At 47.3% G+C, this 19,685-nt stretch overlaps 2 protein-coding genes across 9 annotated transcripts in view; one reads left to right on the plus strand and one right to left on the minus strand.

Moving 5' to 3' along the window:
• Positions 1 to 11,830, minus strand: pls3 (plastin 3 (T isoform)). Of its 4 annotated transcripts, none has more exons than XM_061802947.1 (17): positions 11,704 to 11,830; positions 11,292 to 11,614; positions 6,526 to 6,631; positions 6,287 to 6,438; positions 4,740 to 4,869; positions 4,507 to 4,639; positions 4,155 to 4,236; positions 3,655 to 3,820; positions 3,434 to 3,576; positions 2,732 to 2,827; positions 2,461 to 2,656; positions 2,220 to 2,298; positions 2,024 to 2,141; positions 1,825 to 1,955; positions 1,148 to 1,271; positions 941 to 1,065; positions 1 to 796 (listed from the first exon to the last, which is right to left on the minus strand). In XM_061802947.1, exons 1-17 carry the CDS (start codon positions 11,792 to 11,794, stop codon positions 664 to 666), a joined length of 2,328 nt encoding a protein of 775 aa, XP_061658931.1. In that variant the 5' UTR covers positions 11,795 to 11,830; the 3' UTR covers positions 1 to 663. The 4 variants fall into 4 exon arrangements, with proteins under 4 accessions (XP_061658931.1, XP_061658929.1, XP_061658932.1 ...); XM_061802945.1 differs by having other exon boundaries at positions 3,655 to 3,859; XM_061802948.1 differs by having other exon boundaries at positions 3,655 to 3,859; positions 11,292 to 11,528; positions 11,704 to 11,791.
• LOC133491611 (transcriptional regulator ATRX-like) overlaps positions 11,821 to 19,685 on the plus strand; it is a 23,950-nt gene continuing 16,085 nt past the window's right edge. For 3 of the 5 annotated variants that reach the window (XM_061802944.1, XM_061802940.1, XM_061802941.1), the window contains exons 1-10: positions 11,821 to 11,855; positions 13,302 to 13,399; positions 13,466 to 13,521; positions 14,113 to 14,141; positions 14,224 to 14,345; positions 14,533 to 14,649; positions 14,738 to 14,847; positions 15,815 to 15,882; positions 15,948 to 17,689; positions 18,111 to 18,171. In XM_061802944.1, coding sequence (XP_061658928.1) covers positions 11,836 to 11,855; positions 13,302 to 13,399; positions 13,466 to 13,521; positions 14,113 to 14,141; positions 14,224 to 14,345; positions 14,533 to 14,649; positions 14,738 to 14,847; positions 15,815 to 15,882; positions 15,948 to 17,689; positions 18,111 to 18,171 — 2,423 coding nt within the window. In that variant the 5' untranslated portion in view covers positions 11,821 to 11,835. The other 2 variants (XM_061802943.1, XM_061802942.1) reach the window with 2 other exon arrangements.

The following is a 19,685-nucleotide window of genomic DNA, read 5'->3' on the forward strand; positions in this document are numbered from 1 at the left end:
GAGTTTTCAGAATTTCAAAATTTATTGAAAACACGTGAACAACTTTGGAGTCGACGTGACCGCGCGGCCGTCGTCGTTGCGCTTTACATTTGGTGACGCTTGCATGCAAAAAGGCGGCGGAAGGGCAAAAAGTTCCAGTAAAAGGTCGTCGCGGAGACGAGAAGGCACAGCGGAGTCCCGACCGACGACCTGCTCCTCGTCGGACACGGAGCAAAAAAAAAACGGAAGCCCCGGGCCGGCGCGTCGTCTCCCGCAAAAATACATAAGCTAGAAAAATACACCGCATATAGAGAGAGGTCGTCGCTTTAGCGTGACCTTACGGCATCTGTACACTGATATGTAAATAAATGGATTGACGCGGGCACGCGTGGATGTTGGGCCTTCTGGAATGATTTGAGGAACGTGTGGAAACCAATGGCAGTAAATTCCAAGTCGATCGTGTAACATTTTATGGAGAGTGCACAGCGCGAGCTGTCGGTAAACATGTGAAATTTAAGAGATTTGAAATAACAGCACGCCGTCTTCCAAAGAGGCAGAGATGCTTTCAATCTTCTTCGAGGATACATTCATTCATTCATTCATTCTTGGGAGAGGATGGAAGGGGGACGGTTCCCAAAAGCGGACGTCGGCAAGTGTCACAATGACGGCGGGCGTCAAAACTCTTCAGACGCGCTTCATCCCTCGGCCCATCAGGCACGCGAAGACCGTCATCACCATTTTGGGCTTGACTTCCACGAGGTCCTCGGGCAGAGCGTAGACCCGGGCTCCGATTTTCCTCGCCATGGAAATGGCGTACCTAAAGAAACACAGGACGGCACACACGGCGCAACGTTTACGCCGTGATCGCCTGCAGTTTTTCCAATTGGCTCTACCGTAGCAACGTGAGGCAAGGAAAAGTCTGTGAACCGCGTTTCACAACCCAGCAAAAAAACAAACGTACTTGGCATTCTCCAGCTTGTCCTCTTCCGAGAGGTGGCCCGTCTTAACCAGGTCGGTGTTGACGCTGCCGGGCTGGATGGCGTCGATCAGCTCGAGTACTGCCAAGCTGTTGCTGATCTCCTTGTCCTAATCCGACCAGAACACAGAAAATCAGTTCGGTGATCGTCCCGACAGTAAAATAGCGCACGAAAGTCTTCAAATTGGATACCTTGAAGCTTGAAATCCTGGTGTTCTTTCCAGCTTCGGTTAATGTTTTGTTGGCCCATCTGACGATGATGTCGTCATTGACCTTCTCTCCGTCACCCAGTTCCTCCAGAACATTAAGCGTGTACCTGCAACACAGTGTCCGCGGTTCTTTATGAAAGACACCGTTTGGAAGCGCAGAACCGTGAACCTCAAAGTTATCTTGCGGTTCTGTTTGCACCTCTTTTGAACTATTCGTTAGTTGTCGTCGTTTGTAGGTGTTGCTGCTTCGTGTGTGTCTTGAAGATTTGTCATTAATTTGTCTCGAGTCCATTCTGGGATTGCGCTTTATCTGCTGACATTAAGCCAGGAGGCAATTGCAATTGCACTTATTGTGTTTGTGCCACTTTTAGAATGCAACTGTTGAACCAAGGAAACCCACTTTGACGCTGTGAGCAATAATATTCTTTTCAGTTCCTCAAAGTAATGTCATCATTAAAAAAGAATACATTTGCGTGTGGCATATTTGATGAGTGTCTTTATCCGTGGCGGTTCTGGAACACATCCCCCCACGAGAAACGTGAAATATCCTTTTGAGATTTCAACAGCGTTGTTGAGCTCAGAGCAGCGGCAACGAGCAACCGAGTCTACAATCGGTGGTCTCCGTTGCTTCAGCGAAAATGTGCGGCGCATCGTCTTCACCTTCTCATTAGCTGCCAGACCACCGCCAGGGTGAGCGTAGCGTTGCCGTCGTTCAAGTCCTGCCCGGCGATGCCGACCAGCGAGAACTTGGCGCCTTTGCCGAGGTCCACGGCGTAGTTGCAGTTCTCCAGCTGGGTCCACACATGAAGACACGTGAGCAGATTTCCAAGCCAAAGTTAAACAAGGAACCAACGTTCACCTTCTTCATGTTGGTTCCGAGCTTGGGGTACGGCGGCTTGTTGACTTTGTTGTTCCAGTCCACCTCCACTTTAATCTTCTCGTAGAGCTGCAGGATGATGATCGCATCTTGCAGGTCCCTGGAAGACGGACGGCGTCGTACATTCATTTGGAGCCAGAAAACATCTCCCTGCCGCCGTGGACGGACGGAGACTTACACGTAGAGATGGTTGACGGTGGGGTTCACGCCGAGGGAGTTCATCCAGTTTCGGAACGTCCGCTCCTCTCGCGTTTCACCTGACGGCAAAGGATGGCGGGATTAACGGGGGCTTTCTGAGACTCACGAGTAAAGCCAACATGATAAGGAGCTCGTTGTCCCGCCTCAAGGGAACAAGCGTTTACAATTCAACCCCAATCACACGTTGCAGCGTTGGTCTCTTTCAGCGCTTCCCAACTCACCTTCCAGCAGGTTCCAGTCAATGTCCTGGTTCTCAGGTTTGGTCAGTGCAGGATATTTGTTGAACAGATTGGCCACAAAGGCCAGATTCAGTTTGGGATTCCCGCTCACGACGTCAGCCGGGGTGACGAACTGTCGACAGCCGAGCCGGTCGGCCTGCTGCAGCATCGCCTCGGCCCGCTTGACGTCGTCCCGCTCCTGCAAAGCGCGCAACGCGTCCCCCGGTCAGAGGCGCCGCTCACGCGTGACCCGAGACGCTCAGCCGCCACTTACGCTGAAGCCCGACATCTTGATGTCGATGGCCGGCTGGCCTTCCTCGGTCCCCTTGGGAGCAATCTGGTTGAGGAGGTGGAAGTAGGCCCGGGAGTCCTGCGTGAGGAACGCCAACAACAAACGACACGCTTGGTGAGTTCACTCATCCGTGTTAAAGATATACTCCTTGACTTTTTACAAATACAACCAAATTTTTAATAATACCCACCACATCCCTTCTTCACAAATTGAACAATAGTGTTCAAATTTTCACTCAACTTCTGATTTCAACTTGATCAGGTCATGATGCATTTAGAACATTTTGCCTCTCTTTTGGGCAAAAGCATAACCACGATGTGGCCGGCAAGAAAATTTGAGCCATCTTGGTTGATAGTCAATCAAGAAACGTGTTTTTGGAACGTGGAAGCAAGCGGAGAACAACGAGCGGCATTTGGCTCCCTTCTGCATTTCAAATACGTGCAGATGAGGTTAAACGAACACTGAATTGTCCGCAGGTCCGAACGGGAACGTAGACGAGTCGTCTACACAATGATTTTCATAAAGCCTTTGAGAGTCACATGAAGAGCGCAGACCTCAGAATGCCGTTTCGCTTCCATATTCATTTGGCCGTCGGCCAAAAAGCACCAGAAGGTTCTGCCGGCAATTGGAGAGCCATTTTAGGAGCCGTGCGAGCGGATATTGCAGGTTTGTGTGCACGCTCACCTTGATGTCGGAGCTGAAATTGTTGATCTTCTGCCAGCCGGCGTTCTCCAGGTGAAAGTTGGCCCAGCGTAGAAGCAGTTCTTCGGGGGACAACTTCATCAAGTCCTCCAGGGTCTCGCCTTCTCTCAGCAGCGCCGCCAAAGCTGTCAAAAGGCGCTCGACCGTCAGAGGTCGGCAAAAGCAGGAGAAAGTCGGGCAGACGCGTTGGGGAGAACCTTCACCTTCATTCCTGCTGAGCTCGATGTCGGCAAACAAACCGATCTTGATGATCTGCCACAGCAGGCCCAGCACCAGATGGGGCTTCCCCGCCTTCAAGTCCAAAGCGCCGATGTTGACGACGTGGCAGCCGATGGCCGAGGCAGAGTTCAGCGCCAAGTTGAGATTCTCCTGTGAGGGTCCGACGGTAGGCTTAAGGCAAGTGTCCAACTTCATTTCACGCCCAAAAAAAAAAAAAAAAATGGTCTCAAATTTGTGGTTTAGATATCGTAATACGCGAGGGGAAAATAGATTTTTGGATAGTTTGACAGTTGGCGGCCGACTTGGTTAGAAGAGCGTCGCCCTCGCAGTTCCGAGGACCGGGGTTCAAATTCCGGGGCCGCCTGTGTGGACTTTGCATGTTCTCTCCGTGCCTGCGTGGCTTTTCTCTGGGTACTCCGCTCCCCAAAAACACGGGATTCATTGGAGACTCTCGAGTTTGCCCAGAACGAAGAATGGGACTGACCTGCACTGTGAAGGGTGTGAGCTTCTTCTTGTTTATTGTCCTCTCGTCGATGGTGTCCGGCACTGATTGATTGATCATTTTGCTGCGTGCGATAACGGGGGGGGGGGAAGAGTCATAGACTAAATCTCCATTTTCAGACGTCGGTATGGATGATAATTTACTTCCATCAAGTCCCTTGGCTTTTTGTTAGCAACTTTATAGTCTTTGACAGCTGTCAAACAAGCTCGAAGCAGGTTTTATGTCACCATTACAAATGGAATTCATAAATGATGGGAAATGACATATTCTGACGTCGGACATTTACAATGCAGATAGAGGGGAAACGCCAGCATGACCGCCACGAAAGTCTCACCAGAGCAAGATCCCGTCGGCTACAGATGTGAACAGAGAGTCTGTGGTGGGGTCCATGGGCAGGACATGTTGGCAGTCGGGGTCTCTTTCCAGAGCACTGTTGATCCACTTGGCGAAAGCGAAACGTTCCTCCTCTATCAGGGCGCAGATGACAAGTCGGGGGGTGTCAATATTTTGTTTCACGTTCCTCCGACAGACGATGGCAAACGTTTTTGACCAGGAAGCTCGTCTTACCAGAGAAGGAGTGTTGCGTTCCTTCGCTCGAGAGCTCCGACGTGCCTCCGATGGCGAGGATGCCTTCTTTCCTGTTGATGGCTTTGCGGAAGGTTTTGGCTATTTCGCTGCCCTTCAACTCGTTCACAATCTAAAACAGGAACAAGGAATACTAGTTACCACTCAAGTAGTTCAAAATGAAATATGCTAAATTTGACACGTAGACCTTCAGAACATTTTTGAGAGCCAAGCTTATTGCTCCTTCCTAACAACCGTTTGCTGGGCCCGCTTTTTGACACCAAGAATAAAATACGTTTGGACGTAAATTAGTCTTGTGATCGAACCAGAGAGCGGCTAGAAAACAATTACTTTGAATCGCTTTCCGCGGAATTTGCCCGGCCACGTTTGTTGCAAGCGTAGACCCGAGCCGTCGTATGTATTATTTTTCCTTTTTGTAATCTTGGTTTTCTTTATCGAGCCAGAGTGACCAAGGTCAGTCTGCAGAGCTGGAATGTTGAATCGTTGGCGTGACAACATTATGAGGCACTCTACTAACAAGGTCGTGAACAATGCACATTTGTTCTGGGGAACGAAAAGACCAAAGAAGCCGATGTCGCAGATTATATTCGCTGTGTATTTTTTGGCTCAGGTTGTCGTCTTCTCGCTAAGCGCGAATTCACGACATCAGCGCAAAATGTCGTTAGCTACATCGAGCAGAAGCAGATTCTCTGAAGAGAGAGACACAAGCCCAACGCTGACTAACTTTCCCAAACGCTGACCAGGCCGGCACGCTCGTTCTCACAACCTCGCTCCAGTTACTGTCTGGATTTATTTCCTATGAATCACTAAAACAGCTCACGTGAGCCGCATCTCAGAAAGCTGATTCAATAAGACGGGAGCTGAACTCCGGGATGTCATGTGACACCTTGTAGCAAATCATTTTCAGACCAATCACGTGAAACGGGATCATTTCCTGTGACACAGTAAAGGCCAGTTAATACCTTAGCGTGCCTTTGTCCATAAGACATAAATATGGCTCCGCAGTTGACCGACTGAACGCGGGTGACGCGCGCCGCAGCGACAAAAATGAGCTTGACATCCGCGCAACTGCGAACACTCCACCGTGATAAACGCTCAGGGTTGGGGGAAGAAACGAGCATTTTAAATGGGCCGCCGTGAGAGCAGCGGCCTACGATGCCCCTCCCGATACAGTCAGAATCATTAAAAGCCGGCAAAAGCCATGAAACATCGACCCAGTTCAAATGTTTTCCCCCTAACGTTCTTTAAGGAAGGCCATCTTTGTCAAACATTAGTTACGGCGCTCCAAACAATTTACAGCTTTATTTCAGGCTGTGTCTTTGGGGAACCTCTCAAGCGTGGAGCGGCAACTCCTGCTGCGGTTCTGCCACGCCACTGAAATTAAATACTGGAGGGCGGGGGGTTAAAAAAAAAAAAAAAAAAACATACCACCACCGTGCTTGCCCTCACTTCCACATTTCCCCGTCTATGTGGAGGCTTTTTCCAGTGCCACTCATGAGGATGAGGGGTTTTCAGGCAACTCGACTTACCGCGATGTACTCGTTGAAGCTGATCTTATTGTCGTGGTTGCGATCGAGTCGGTGGATGATCTCTCGGACCTTGTAACCGGGCTGCGGATGGCCGGTCTCTTTCAGGAGATCGGTCAGTTCGTAATCACTGATGAAGCCGTCGTGGTCCAGATCTAGAGACACGCGACGGCGGTTTCTCAACACAAAACGAGGGGCAATCACGCCGAGAACGACAATGGCACTTTTATTCCTTAACTCACCAATCTTCCCAAAGGTCTCCCTCATTTCCTCCAGCTCCTCTTTTGATATTTTTCCAGACATGTTTCTGTGATTGACCTGAGGTTGGTCAGTCAGCAAAAGTTGGGACTGCAGGAGAAATAAACGAAGAAAAAAAAAAACGTTACCCAAGTCACAAACATCATAAAGTCGCTTTTTACAGCGAGATAACAGAACAACCTCCACACTTCAGGAGGAGACAAACGTCACAGAAAATTGTTACCAGGCTTTTAAAAAGTTCTCTCTCGTTTCATGTTTTGCAAAGAAACCCAAGCAAACTTAAAAATGAAAGATTTCTGGGCCGTCGGAATACAGAAGCGCTGCAGATAAACCCCGTGAAAGGAAACTGGCCAACAGAAGGACTCGAGTCGGCCAAATTCTTTGAAACATTTTATTTTGCTTTCTCAAACTCCTCTCCCAAAATCCCAGAAAATAAGGAATTCCTCCTAGAAGCGGCTTCCCGACTGCAAAAGCCAAAGAACGCCCAGGGGCCTTGTGCAGACGGGGCTCGGCTCGGAGAGGCCGGGCGGGGCGGGACGGGAGCGCCGCCTGTCCGAGGCCAAACCGGTGCGGTGGCATTCCTTGTGCACACAGAGTCTCCCAAAACAAAGATGGAGCTGAAACTGCAGCGCCAATTGCAGATTTTCCAGACAGAAAAAGGGTTCTTGCTTCCCGATTTGAAATCCAGACGGGTGACATCTTGGGTCACGACTAGCGCGCAAAGCTATTTCTGGTTTCTCGGCACCGCAGAGTTGTAGACAATACTTGAATAATGAGAAATGATACAAAGATAACAGTTCAAGGGGATGCATTGTCCCGGATAGCAAGTCAAGGTGGAATATGTTTTTTTTTTTTTTTTGCTGGGTGTGAGTTTCTCTTGGCCAGACAATGGATTTAAAAAAAAAAAAAAAAAAAAAACCTTCAACAAGTCAATACAATTAACGATTTGAATGAAAGATGACTGAACAGCAGCCATGTGGACTCAAGAGATTAGACCTACAATGTTCCAGATAAATCTGCTTCCATTAACAATAAACTATTGGAAAGACATTTGAAATGTAACTCCTTAAAAAAAAAAAAAAAAAAACATTTTCCTGCAAGAGAAGGAAAAAAAAACAAAACCAAACGATTAGGAAAGCAACCGTGTGGCTAAAAATAACCTCTGCCGAAGGATGTGAAATGAGTCTGCGGCCGCAATAAGGGCCGCCCGACACACATTACCTCATTTGCCGGCCCTCGTCACACGCACACCCTCGACAGAGGCCGAGTGGAAACAGAAGGCGGCTTAAGTACGCAGAGCGAGGGTGGGGTGGCGTGGTAGGGGCACAGATGGCGGTGGACAAATGTGAGACGCGACGCTCGGGGCGGAGAAGAAAAGAGCGTTTGTAATTGCCTGACGAAACCACGGACTTAAACTCCAGCCGTCGTATCGGACAGCCGGACTCAACTTTGACCTCTGTTTTCTTTTCACTACATTAACAGCGGCCCACCGCTGACAAATCAATGCATTCTTCATCCCCCCCCCCCTTATGCAAAATAAATAACACATCTCATAAAGGCTTGAATAATTCAACGTACTTAATGTGAATTAATCATTGAAACATATTGTTTTATATCGTGAATATGAGACCAGTGCCGGTTCAGACTTCACTCCAAAGTCACTACCACTGACAGCGCTCCAAAATGGTCCTGGAAACATTTGAAATTGGCATTAAAATAATAATCTTCTCTGCTATTCTTACTGGGTTAAGTAAAACAGTATTTTGTGGCAGATGGATTTTGGATCCCTGCCTTTTCTTCACGATTAGTCCGCGAGAAGCCAGTCGTCACAGGCATGATCCCGCACCACCCAAAAGGTGCTTCCCGCTCCTGCCTTTTTACCAGACTTGCAAATCTTAAAAACGCGAGTCATAGTGCGCGGTCCAATGTTTTGGATGACAAGTGCTTTGCATCAACAGAAAGATCCTCCCTTTCTACCGGTCCTGCATAAAAGCGCTCGAGTAATCGTGCGGAACAGCCTCCATCAGTAGTTTTACTTCAATTTTCTCAGATTAAACAAGACGGAAAAAAAAAAAAAAAAAAAACCAAACAAGATTCAGGAGCTCCAAAAGGCTCGCTGGACTCGTAATCGTATCCGCTGTGAGTATGCGAGACTTCAGCTCTACCTCTATTTTCTGACACTGATGATCTACAACTGGAAACAATAAATGTGTCGAGCTTCTTAGTCATCCAACCACGTGATGCCTTTCAGTGGCGCAACACGAGGACCAAGACTTCTGGTCTTTTCCCTCAGGTTTGGAACTAGAGATGGCTCCGTCGGCCCCATTGAAGACGAGATTTTCATTAAGAGGAGCAAAGCGCCGACACACCCAGCCCCGCCCGCGCATCATCCACGAGGTTACGTAGGAACTGCGAGGCACACAAGTAGACTGGCACCCTTCCCGGGCGTGCTCAAGTTTATCATAAAAGCTTTATGAGAACAGACAGATTCGAACTCTTGTGCAGACGTGAGGCGAACTGACTCACAAGCGTAAAAACGTCCTCTTCCTTTTCACGGTGCGTTGACATTCACTGACAAGACAAGCAAGACAGGCGCAAGAGATCTGACATCACCTGCCGCTCGATGAAAGCGGCCGAAGGCGATCGATCGACAGCTCACTTTGGGACTTGAACAACTTGCTTTGGGAAGGTCACCGTTTCGCAGTCAATGAAAGGATGTAGGCGCGGTGCCGCAAAGCGAGCGCCGCGCTCGCCAGATATCGCTCAGGAATGTTACAGGACAGGTTGGCGACGTTGGAATTGGGCGGCCTTTTCCACGACAGATAATCCGACACGCCTAACAAATCATCAGTGAAATACCATTTTTCAGCCAGCGTGATACTTTGTGAATATCAAGAAAATGTGACTACAGAAACCTTAAAGGGCCACAGACATGAAATGCATGATTTTTAGTATGTTATTCATGAAAAAAAAAAAAAAACAGCAGCCGACATGGACCCGTGCGTTTTTTTTCCCCACCACAAAACACGATTTTGACATATACAGCTTTTTGTCACTCCCGCCATGAAAATCCTCTGGAGGGATGTGTTTTCGAGAGGAAGCAGGAAGTAACGTACGTGGCGGGACCGCCCTCAAGTGGACTCCTTGGGTTTCTATCAGTTTTACCTCCGGGAAGGTAGCTCGTTGTTCCCTCGTGTTAGCCAAAATGCCGACTCGTTGCATCGCTGGACGTTGCTTGAACACTCGGGAGGACGGAGTCACCCTCCAGGGGTTTGCAAGAAACAAGGCCGAGCCTGCCGCCGGCCTTGTCGGCCAGGGTGGCTCACGTCCGCCGGAGAAGTGGGCGTTTATCAGCGCCGCGGGGAGGTGGTTTGGCCCGTGATCCGCACGTCATCTGAATATGGCCCGAAACAACAGGGTAATATCGCCCCGGACACTTCACTGAAATGTTTTCTTTGAAAAGCGATTCTGTGTCTCAAGGGGCGTGTCCTGCAGTAGGGGCCGTAGCACGTTTTCAATGGCGAATGTCCGGCGTGACATCACGGACAGTAAAAGCAGCCAATATGGCGACTACTTGGATGTCGTCAAACAACTTTGCGCATGGATGACGCGCTCATATTTATTTTTTCGTGTATAGGGATGACACTCTACCTTTAAGCTGGCACATAACAAGCAATGGAAAAATTCATTTGAAACTTGGCCTTGCCTGGGTTGTTATCAAGCGCGCTTTAGTGGAAGAACAAAATTGTAGCTACAAGTACAAGAATATCAAGAAAATGTGACGACTGAAGATGTAAAACCACAGCATGTGCTCTGAAAGTCGGTGTCGTACAAAGTGGAGGCACCTGTTTCATTACCGACGCAGCCAGCGGAAAGCCGGCCAACCTGTTCACTTGTGCGAGGGGTGGAACACACACACACACACACACACGCTGTGTCACACCCTCTTGCTTTTCTGGTTTGCCTTGACCAAGGTCACATCCCACCTGCATTTAAAACACACAGCTACCCACGTGCTTTTATGCAAGGGGAGCTTCGCGGAGTGGGAATGCAAACTTAATACCAATAAAAGGCAAAAGCAACAAAAAAATAAAATAAAACCCCACCTTTTCCACTCGTGCCAGTTTAAAAAGGGGAGGCAAAAGTGTGGCGTTCAATTCACACCCAACCTCACCAAGTTTGTTTTTTGCTCAATCACTTAACAAGAAAAAGCTCCATTTCACTTTGTGTCCAGCAGAACTTGCTCACGTTTCCAACCAACTTGGGAGCAATGCACGTTGGAGCATCTGATATGAAATTAATGCACGGGAGAGTGAATCATTGACTGGGATAGTACCGGCTTTATGGAATATTTTTCCAAAAAAAGAAAAAGAGAAAGACATAAAACACATCTGTCATCAGAGGAAGTTGGCGCACATACTCGTTTATTGATTGAAATCTGGCGCGGCTCCCGCAAACACGACTTGTCGTTTTTTAACTGGCGTGTATTTCATACGGCATCTGATGACCAAAGTGGGAGACTTTGGAAACGAGTTCAGCTCAGTCTCCGCGACGCCCTATTGAAAAACTCTTCAAGTCAACCTTGAAGGCAAAAACAGCGCGGCGAGGGGGGAACTTTGGATGTTGGATGAGGAGGATGGAATGGAACGGAAAAGGAAAGGAAAGGAAAGGCGGATCGAGCTAGGCTGCTAGCCGACGACAGAGTCGCCCAAAACGGACACAACCTCCGGGTGAAGAAAGCCGTACTCACTGTCGGTACGCCTGAAAATCCAGACGGAGTCCAGCAGCTCGCGGCGGTGCCCGGTCGTCCACGTCGTGCGCTGCCAACAAGTCTGCCGCTGCCTGAAACGACGACGACGGCTCCTGCTCCTGCTCCTGCTCCTGCTGCTGCTGCGGCGGCGGCGGCGGCGGAGTCGGACTTGTTGTCCCGCCCCGCTGTGGCGTCACCGCCGGCCGTCCTCCGCCGGTCGCCGCTGAGTGCGAGATGCTGTGGCGGCGAGACGCTTTTTACCAACTCGACGTTTTTCGCTGCCGTAAAAGCCGACATACTCGTAACGCTCGACGGCTCCTCTGCTATAAATACAACGTGCCGGTTTAAGTACCACGGGCGCTTCTTAAGGCCAAGCTCGCGGGCTAACCGTGCCCTGGAAATTCCCACTTACCTTTATCGCCTGGCGGACTCAAAAAGCGTTTGACCTCTTTAAGCTCCTGAACCCGAAATGCGTCTTTTGAAATACTCTTTTTGGCTTCCATGTCTTTATTTTCTTGAACTCTTTCAAATATGTGACGTCACGATGACGATTATCGCCTTCATGTAGGTGACGTCACCACCAGACCCCATGAAAAGGAGTACATTTGGGGTTTTGTTTGCTTCAATGTTCAATAGTATTTTAAAAAGAGTGGGTTTTTGTTTTACATTCGGAACTAGTTTTCCACGACGATAAGACGACTGCAAAGTTAAAAATGTAAAACATACGAAAGCAGCACCAGCATGATTTGAACGCATTTCTCATAAGTAATGTCAGTAGTTACGTTTGATTTTTTTTTTTCTTACTTTTTAATGAATTCTTGGATGTTTCTTCGGAAAAAAAATTAATTACCATATGTCCATTATTTTGGAGTTGGCAACCAATACAGCCGGGATTGGCTTCAGCACTCCCGCGACCCTCGTGAGGATGAGCGGCTAACAAAATGGATTGTTGGGGGAAAAATGCATTCATTGGAGACTCAAAATTGCCCCTAGGTGTGATTGTGTGTGCCCTGCGATTGGCCCGGAAAATTGGTGGATGTATAAATAAAATGATAGACATGTATTTAACTTCTATCCAGGAACACCAAAATAAAGAAAACCAAATTTTAGAAAGTGCAGGTTCAAACCATACCATCACCGCGAAGTTATGCGAAGGAATAATAATAATAATAAGAAGAAGAATAAGTTGGTTCACCTGTTTTCTGGCTTTGGTCACGTGACCTCCATCAGCAATATTTTCACTCCAAGCCAGCAGGGGGCGATAAAATGTCAAAACAATGTGCAGGGGAATTCATCAAAAGAAAAGGGAAAAAAAAACAGTCTTGTCTTTTGTTTTTATTGTTGTATTATGCTGCGCTCAAAATAACAACGTTTGTTTTCTGGGTTTTTTTTTTTTTTGCACGTTTGAAAGACAAGGACAAAGCAGAATTCAGATGTTGCTACGATGTTGAGGTAAAAAGCCTAAACCGTTGCGTTGTACGCTTCTAGCAAAAATGGCGAATACTGTGGCTATCTTCGCAACATGCTAAGTTAACCGCAAGGGGCTAGCAGCCACGTTCAAAGCTAAAAAACGCTCAAGTTTCAGAAGAATGACAATATCGGCGCAGTTAGGGGGACGTTCAATACTGCATATGGGTGAATAAGAAACATTTGTTCCTGAACTTGTTTCGCCAGTCGAAATAACAACAATAATCAGATAGTCGTAGTTTGACTTGGTGTAAATGACTATATAAAGGTGGTTCGAAGGAGAAACCCCAACACACCCAACCAGGTTGGCTGAATTTCTCCGAATGAGCCCTCCTGCTCCATTCTCTGTATGTTTACAAACACGACGGTGAAAAGGTACACTGTGGAGAGTAGTGGTTTATCTGCTATGATATGATTTACATTACGATACAAATAACCCCCTTTAAGATTTGTCTCGATTCACGTTTTTTTTTTTTTTTTTTTTTTTTTTTTTTACTTTTTTAATAAACGGCATGATAACACCCCTTTCTCTGTTGGTTGCAGTACTACCACAAACAAACTGAATGTATTGGTCAACAAGCTGCACGAGTACCTGGCCCATTCTACTCATGAAGACGACAATGCCTCAGTCCAGACTGATGGTAACATCACAGGCCATTCATCCTTTGTCGTTAAAATTTGTTGAAATGTTTGACATGTAATTTCAGAAATAACCATCAGGAATGGTGCCGTGGGAAATACCGCTACACCGCCTGCGATGGAGGTAATGGAACACGCCGAACATGTCGTAATTTAACAGTTCCCCGGTGTCTCAATAACAGTCCAAAATGCACAGATGTTAAAAAAAAAAAAAATCCAGCAATTGACTTTAACACAAAATCACCTGTCTGAAGAGTACAGCTTTTCTTACCGTCACGACTGATGGCATAGCTCCTCCATCGTTTACCTATTGTCAAACAGCCCCAGGGTCTGAAGAGAATTGCGATCCCTCGTTTTATTTCTTTTTCAATTAGTGTGCAGACCAGTACATGTGGTGCATGAAGCAGACGTGACTTGGTTGATTAATCTCACATTTGACGGCTGTGCGCACCCCGGAGAACCAACTGTTTGTGTACAAGCAATTCAAAAAGTCCATTTTCCATTGTGCCCGCTTTAAACAAATCAAGCACTGGTGCGCAACATCGTACTTGACAAACTGAGGGTAAAGGTTAATAGGTTAGCTTGATAGATGGAGCGAAATGAATGACCATTGCTAACTCCTGTGATCTAAATGATGGGAAAATGCACAGGCGCTGGGAACAATTGTAACTGCAAACATACAGCAGCTTAAAAGTGTCACTTTGCTGCTTTACAGGTACTCGTGGACACCAAATTCTCCAGAAGGTGAGTTTAGAAGGGAAACTTATCAGCAGCGGAGATGGCCTTTTGGTGGCAGACGATTATCTCTGTCCCAATTTGATTTCAGAAAACCATCTGTTGTTACAAAGCATTCAGGCTTGGATGAGTCTGCAGACTCAAACGACAGCGACAACGTCGAGTTCCCCTTCAGTGCAAACGGTCACCCAGATACCACTTGCCTTCCCAAAGGTGCGTTTCACATTTGCCACGTTGCTTTTACACACCTCTCTGCACATATATTTAATTCACCAGTTTGTTTCTTAGTTCTTCCTGTAAATTGAGACGGTCTATCCCTGCATGCTAAAGCAAGTGTAAAGTTACAAATTCTCCATGTAAATATGACAATGCAATGACGAGATTGCTACGCTTCGTCCAGGCACTGTTTTGGTCACACCCGAGCCTGTAGATAACGGCAGAGATGACTTCAGGGGTCCTGAATTTAGCAGCCGGAAAAGTAACGTGCTGCGGAAAGAATTTTCGAGGAGACGCGGAGGTCAGTCAAGTTCTGGTGGACAATGTTGCACCAAACGTGACGGCAGCATCACAAGCTTTTTTCTTTTCGATGCTGTGGCCTTTTGCAGGCGGTGACCATTTGGAAATTGTCAGTTGCACTGCCTGCGGCCGCCAGGTCAACCATTTCCAGAGAGATTCCCTTATTCGCCACCCAGTTCTCAAAGTACTTATCTGCAAGGTGAGTCCGAAGTGCATACTACCCCCCCCCCATCCCATATTCCTCCATATTTGATCTCTTCGGTCAGTCCTACCACCGAACTTATCAACAATAGCAAATGTTGAGTGACTATAGAATTGAATTCACAGTTATTGAAACTGTGGCTTTCTTCAGCTTCTTCGGTTTCCTCTCACATCCCAAAGACATGAGTATTAGCTTCATTGAAGACTCCAAATAGCTTGTGAGAATTTGACTGCAAATGTTTTTTTTTTTTTTTTTTTTTTTTTAGGGTTAGGGTTAGTTTGTGCTGATCCAGTTGAGGGTTTACCCTGCCTCCTGCCCAAAGATAGCTGGGACGGGCTCCAGCTATCAACTCCCACGACCCTTGTGAGGATAGGTGGCATAGGAATTGGATAGATTAAACGATGGCCATTGAGTGAATGAAGTGCCAAATAAGCAAGCGTATAATGCAGTAACTCGTAAGCCATTTGAATGAGCTGTGTGGCAGCGTTGACCCTCGTGTGTTGAATGTCCATCTATCCATTTTCTTGGCCGCTTATCCTCACGAGGGTCGCGGCGAATGCTGGAGGGTCAACGGGCAGTAGGCGGGGAACACCCTGAACTGGTCGCCAGCCACTCACAGGGCACATAGAGACAAACTGTCGCACTCACAATCATACCTTGGGGAAATTTACAGTGTTCAATCAATGTTGCATGTTTTTGGGATGTTGGAGGAAAGCGGAGGGCCCAGAGAAAACCCATGCAGGCACGGGGAGAACATGCAAAACTCCACATTGAACCCGGGTCCTCGGAACTGTGAGGCCAATGCTTTACCAGCCTTGTTGAACTTGTTGTCATCAAACATTTACATGGAGAGATTTTAAAGATGTATTACATTTTCAGATCGTTTATTTTTTGGGACCATCATTTATTCACGTTTAATGTAAGTTGTCGCTATTTTTTTTTTTTTTTTTTTTTTTTTTTACAGTCATGCTACAAATATTACTCAAGTGATGACATCAGCAAGGATGGAGATGGGATGGATGAGCAGTGCCGGTAAGATTCAAATGATTTTCCTTTGTTAAATTTCAAGCTTACCTTCCTTTCGTTCCTTTCCACAGCTGGTGTGCAGAAGGGGGCAACCTCATCTGCTGTGATTTCTGCAGCAACGCCTTTTGCAAGAAGTGCATCCTGAGAAATTTGGGGCGAAAGGAGCTCTCCGGTATCTTGGAGAGCAAGTGGTACTGCTATGTGTGTAACCCCGAGCCCCTTTTTGGCCTCGTGATGGCTTGTGACAGCATGCTGGAGAACATGGAGCATCTGTGGCAACAGCAACGTAAGAGGAATCGAGCCGAGCCGGAAAAATCGGAACTTTACGGCATGCTGCCTCTACCTCAAATCATTCCCTTGGTTAAATGGGATCACAGTGGCATGGATAGCAGTGTTGTGTTCAACTACAACACTTTAAATGTCTCGAAGGACATGACCGCAAAGGTCAAACATTTGGTGGACTCTGCAAACAACGTCAACACGAGCTTTATCCATTTTATTCGTACTGCGACAAAGAGCAAACAAGGCGTTCGAAGCCTTTACCTGAAGTCCTATTTGACAGTGGTGAAGTCCATGCGAACGTCTCTCGCGGCACTTGAGGAAAGCCTCAAAGAGGAATTCAGCGACTTGGGCGTCTCCGGCTGTTGGGAGGAATTGCTCGACGATAATTTTGTGCCCCAACCTGCTAAAGAAGCAGATCCGGAGATCGCCCGCGATGGAACCTTGAATCAGTTGTCAAAGGTGTCGCGTGTGTATGTCGAGGATGAAGTCCTCACAGATGTCAGGTGCACAAGTGAGGAAGTGGACTCCCGTTTACACATTGCTAAACAGAGTCCGCATATGACGGACCTGCAGTCTCCTCAAAGTGGCGTCAGCATGACCAAAAAGCTGGTGGTCAAACTCACGCCAGTACCTGTGGAGGAGGAGCCCTGCTCAGATACGCCGCTTCTTCCAGTAGACATGGAAGAAGAGCTGTTTCAGGCGAAAGCCGTGTCCACAAACGAAGAGACTTCTGTCGCTAAAAGTAGAATGAGCGTAGACCACCCGGCCGCTTCAGTCCAGCTGGAAGAGGATGTCGGCAATCGGCGCTCTCCCCGTGTGAAAACAACACCGTTGCGCCGTCCCAGCGACGTCAACGGTAAACCGGCTCTGGACACTGCAGACAGCGAGAGCGACTCGGACCCAGAGGTGGCGCCAAGCTCACCGGCCCCCCAAACCACCGAAGAGCAAAGTCTAAGCCAGACCAGAGATGACTCCGACTCGGATGAAATACCTGCAGCGCTTCTCGAGCGAGTAGCTATGACCGAAAGCACCGATGAGCGCCAGAGTGACGACGACGACGAGGACGACGATGGTGGGAGTCAAGCCTCCAACAAAGTGGCCAAGAAGCGTCTCTTCTGGCTCACAAAGAACACACCGATCTCGCCGGAGAGGATTCGTCGCAAACGTAAGATGCTGGACCGTTCACCCGAATCTGATTCCATAGCTAAGAGTCGACGGGAAAGGGGGACGGATACCTCGAGTGATGAACAAGACCCGCAGCGTCAAATGCAGCGCCTGAGGACCCTGAGGTCCTTTGGCAAGTCTCATCTCGTCCAGAGCGAAAGCGAAGGCTGTGCTCGGCAGAAGGGGATCGCCGAGGCCAGAAAGCTCAAGACTCAAGCCTGTCAAGAAGTTATAGAGACCACGTCGTCGTCAAGCGAGGAAGGCGACCACGAGGATGACGCCGGGAGTGATGGCGGCGATCGCAAGAGCAAAGGAGTCACAGACGACGAAGCGTTCCAAGGATCAGCCAGTTTCCAGCAATCATCTGGTAAGTCTGACAATGATATGTGTCCCTTTTTCACTCCGCACTCCCACTCAGTGGTCAAAGCCGCTCGTATGTCTGCGTAGTACATAGTGAATAAGCGTTCTGAGGCGATACGATACGGGTGAGGGGAGCGGCGGTGGCAGGTTTTTGTTTTTGGTCAAGCAGATTGATTGAAAACCTGGAAGATGGCCCTGATGGAAAATGAGGAAAACAAACGTAAAGATGACTGTTTTGATGTGGTTTATCTATGGATTCTGCAAGCAATGTGCAGGATGCATCCAACCCTTTTTCGGGTCACCAGGATTTCCCAGCTAATTTAGGCGAGAAGCAGGGTGTGTACACCCTGGTCTCGTCGTCAGCCAATCGCAGGGCACATAAAGGCAAGCGTTTACACTCACTCTTTTTTTTATTTTTTATTACGCAGGCGATGAGGATCAAGCTGGGCCCACCTGGGCAGCAGGGGATGACGACGACCCTGAAAATAGGTATGGTTCTAAAAGCCTGGAAGTAGAGTGTCTAAAACAGCCAAGGTTTGGGAGAAAGACTGCAAGTCCGAGAAGCAAACCCTGTGCTAAATCCACCGAGTCCGATACCATCAAGAGTCAGTTGCGGTCTTTTCGCACGCGGCCAAAACGTAGCTGCAGTCGAGTGTCGGCAATCAAATACACGTTGAAGTAGAAAAGACAAGAGGTCTGTTTCATTTAGTGTACATAGTGTACAAACCCAATTCCAATCAAGTCGGGACACTGTCTTCAACAAATAATAATGATTTGCAACTCATGTTCAACCTGTATTTAATTGCATACACTACAAAGACCAAGATGTTTCGTGTTTAAACTGATAAACTATTCTTTTGAGCAATTGAACGGGGAACTTTAAATTTTATGGCCGCAACACATTCTGAAAAAGTTGCCACAGGTGGAAAAAAAAGAAAAGAAAAGACAGAAAGTTGCAGAATGCTCATCAAGCACCGGTTTTGGAACGTCCCACGGGAGCGGCAGTCTCATTGGGAACAAGTGAGTGGTGCCATGATTGAAACGGCCTTCCAAAAAAAAAAAAAAAAAAAAAAGGGAAAAATGGGACGAGGGTCACCTCTTTGTCAACAAGTGCGTGAGAAATAGTTGAGCAGTTGAAGGACAATCTTCCTCAACCTACAACTGGAAGGAATTTTGGGATTTGGGATCAGTTTGAAAATGACTCATTTTGTCTTTGTAGTATATTCAATGAAATATAGCTTGAACATGATTTGAAAATCATTATTTGTTGAACACAATGTCTCAACTTCATTGGAATTGGGTCTGTACATAAAGATTTATTCAAATGTATATCTTTATTGCTCCGGGCTTAGAGAAGTAAGACGCTTGCGATTTTTTTTTTTTTTTTTTTTGTCTTAAAGAGGAACTGTCTGTTGCCTTGCAGTCCAAACTTTATGACAGTCTGCATGCTGTGAACGAATTTGACCCGAGTAACAAAGTCCGGCGTGCCGGTCTGGGTCGCTCCGTAGTGAACGGGCATGTGTGCAGCACTTTGAACACATGCAACTGTGACGTACTTTTTACAGGTGAAGTATGAAGTTGAAATCTTGCCTGTGGGGGGGGGTTTCTCCTCAGATTGACTTGAAAAAAGAAATCCAAATCAATTTTTTGAAATTATGAGTTAAAAAAAATCTCAACAAATTACAACATCCTACTTGTGGGCAAATTATTGGCAAGAATAAAACGGTCGTGCTTCACCTTCAACTTCATTGTTATGGTTTTTCTTGCACTGAGTCGTAAATCATAGTTCATCTTTAATTTTAGGTTCTTCCAAATAAGATTTTAAAAATATATATTCCTATTTCACGATGCCTTTGGACGTTTTTATATACATCCACATGATTTCATTCTCAGGGCATTGGCTCTCACGCAAGTAGACTGCTCTGGTTGTCTTTTTTTCACCCCCCTCATCCGCTTTATTTTTGTTCCTTCTGGAACTTCAAGCGCTTTTAGAAGCAACCAGC

The sequence above is a fragment of the Syngnathoides biaculeatus genome, chromosome 18 (assembly GCF_019802595.1).
Source record: "Syngnathoides biaculeatus isolate LvHL_M chromosome 18, ASM1980259v1, whole genome shotgun sequence".
NCBI classification, from domain to species: Eukaryota; Metazoa; Chordata; class Actinopteri; order Syngnathiformes; family Syngnathidae; genus Syngnathoides; species Syngnathoides biaculeatus.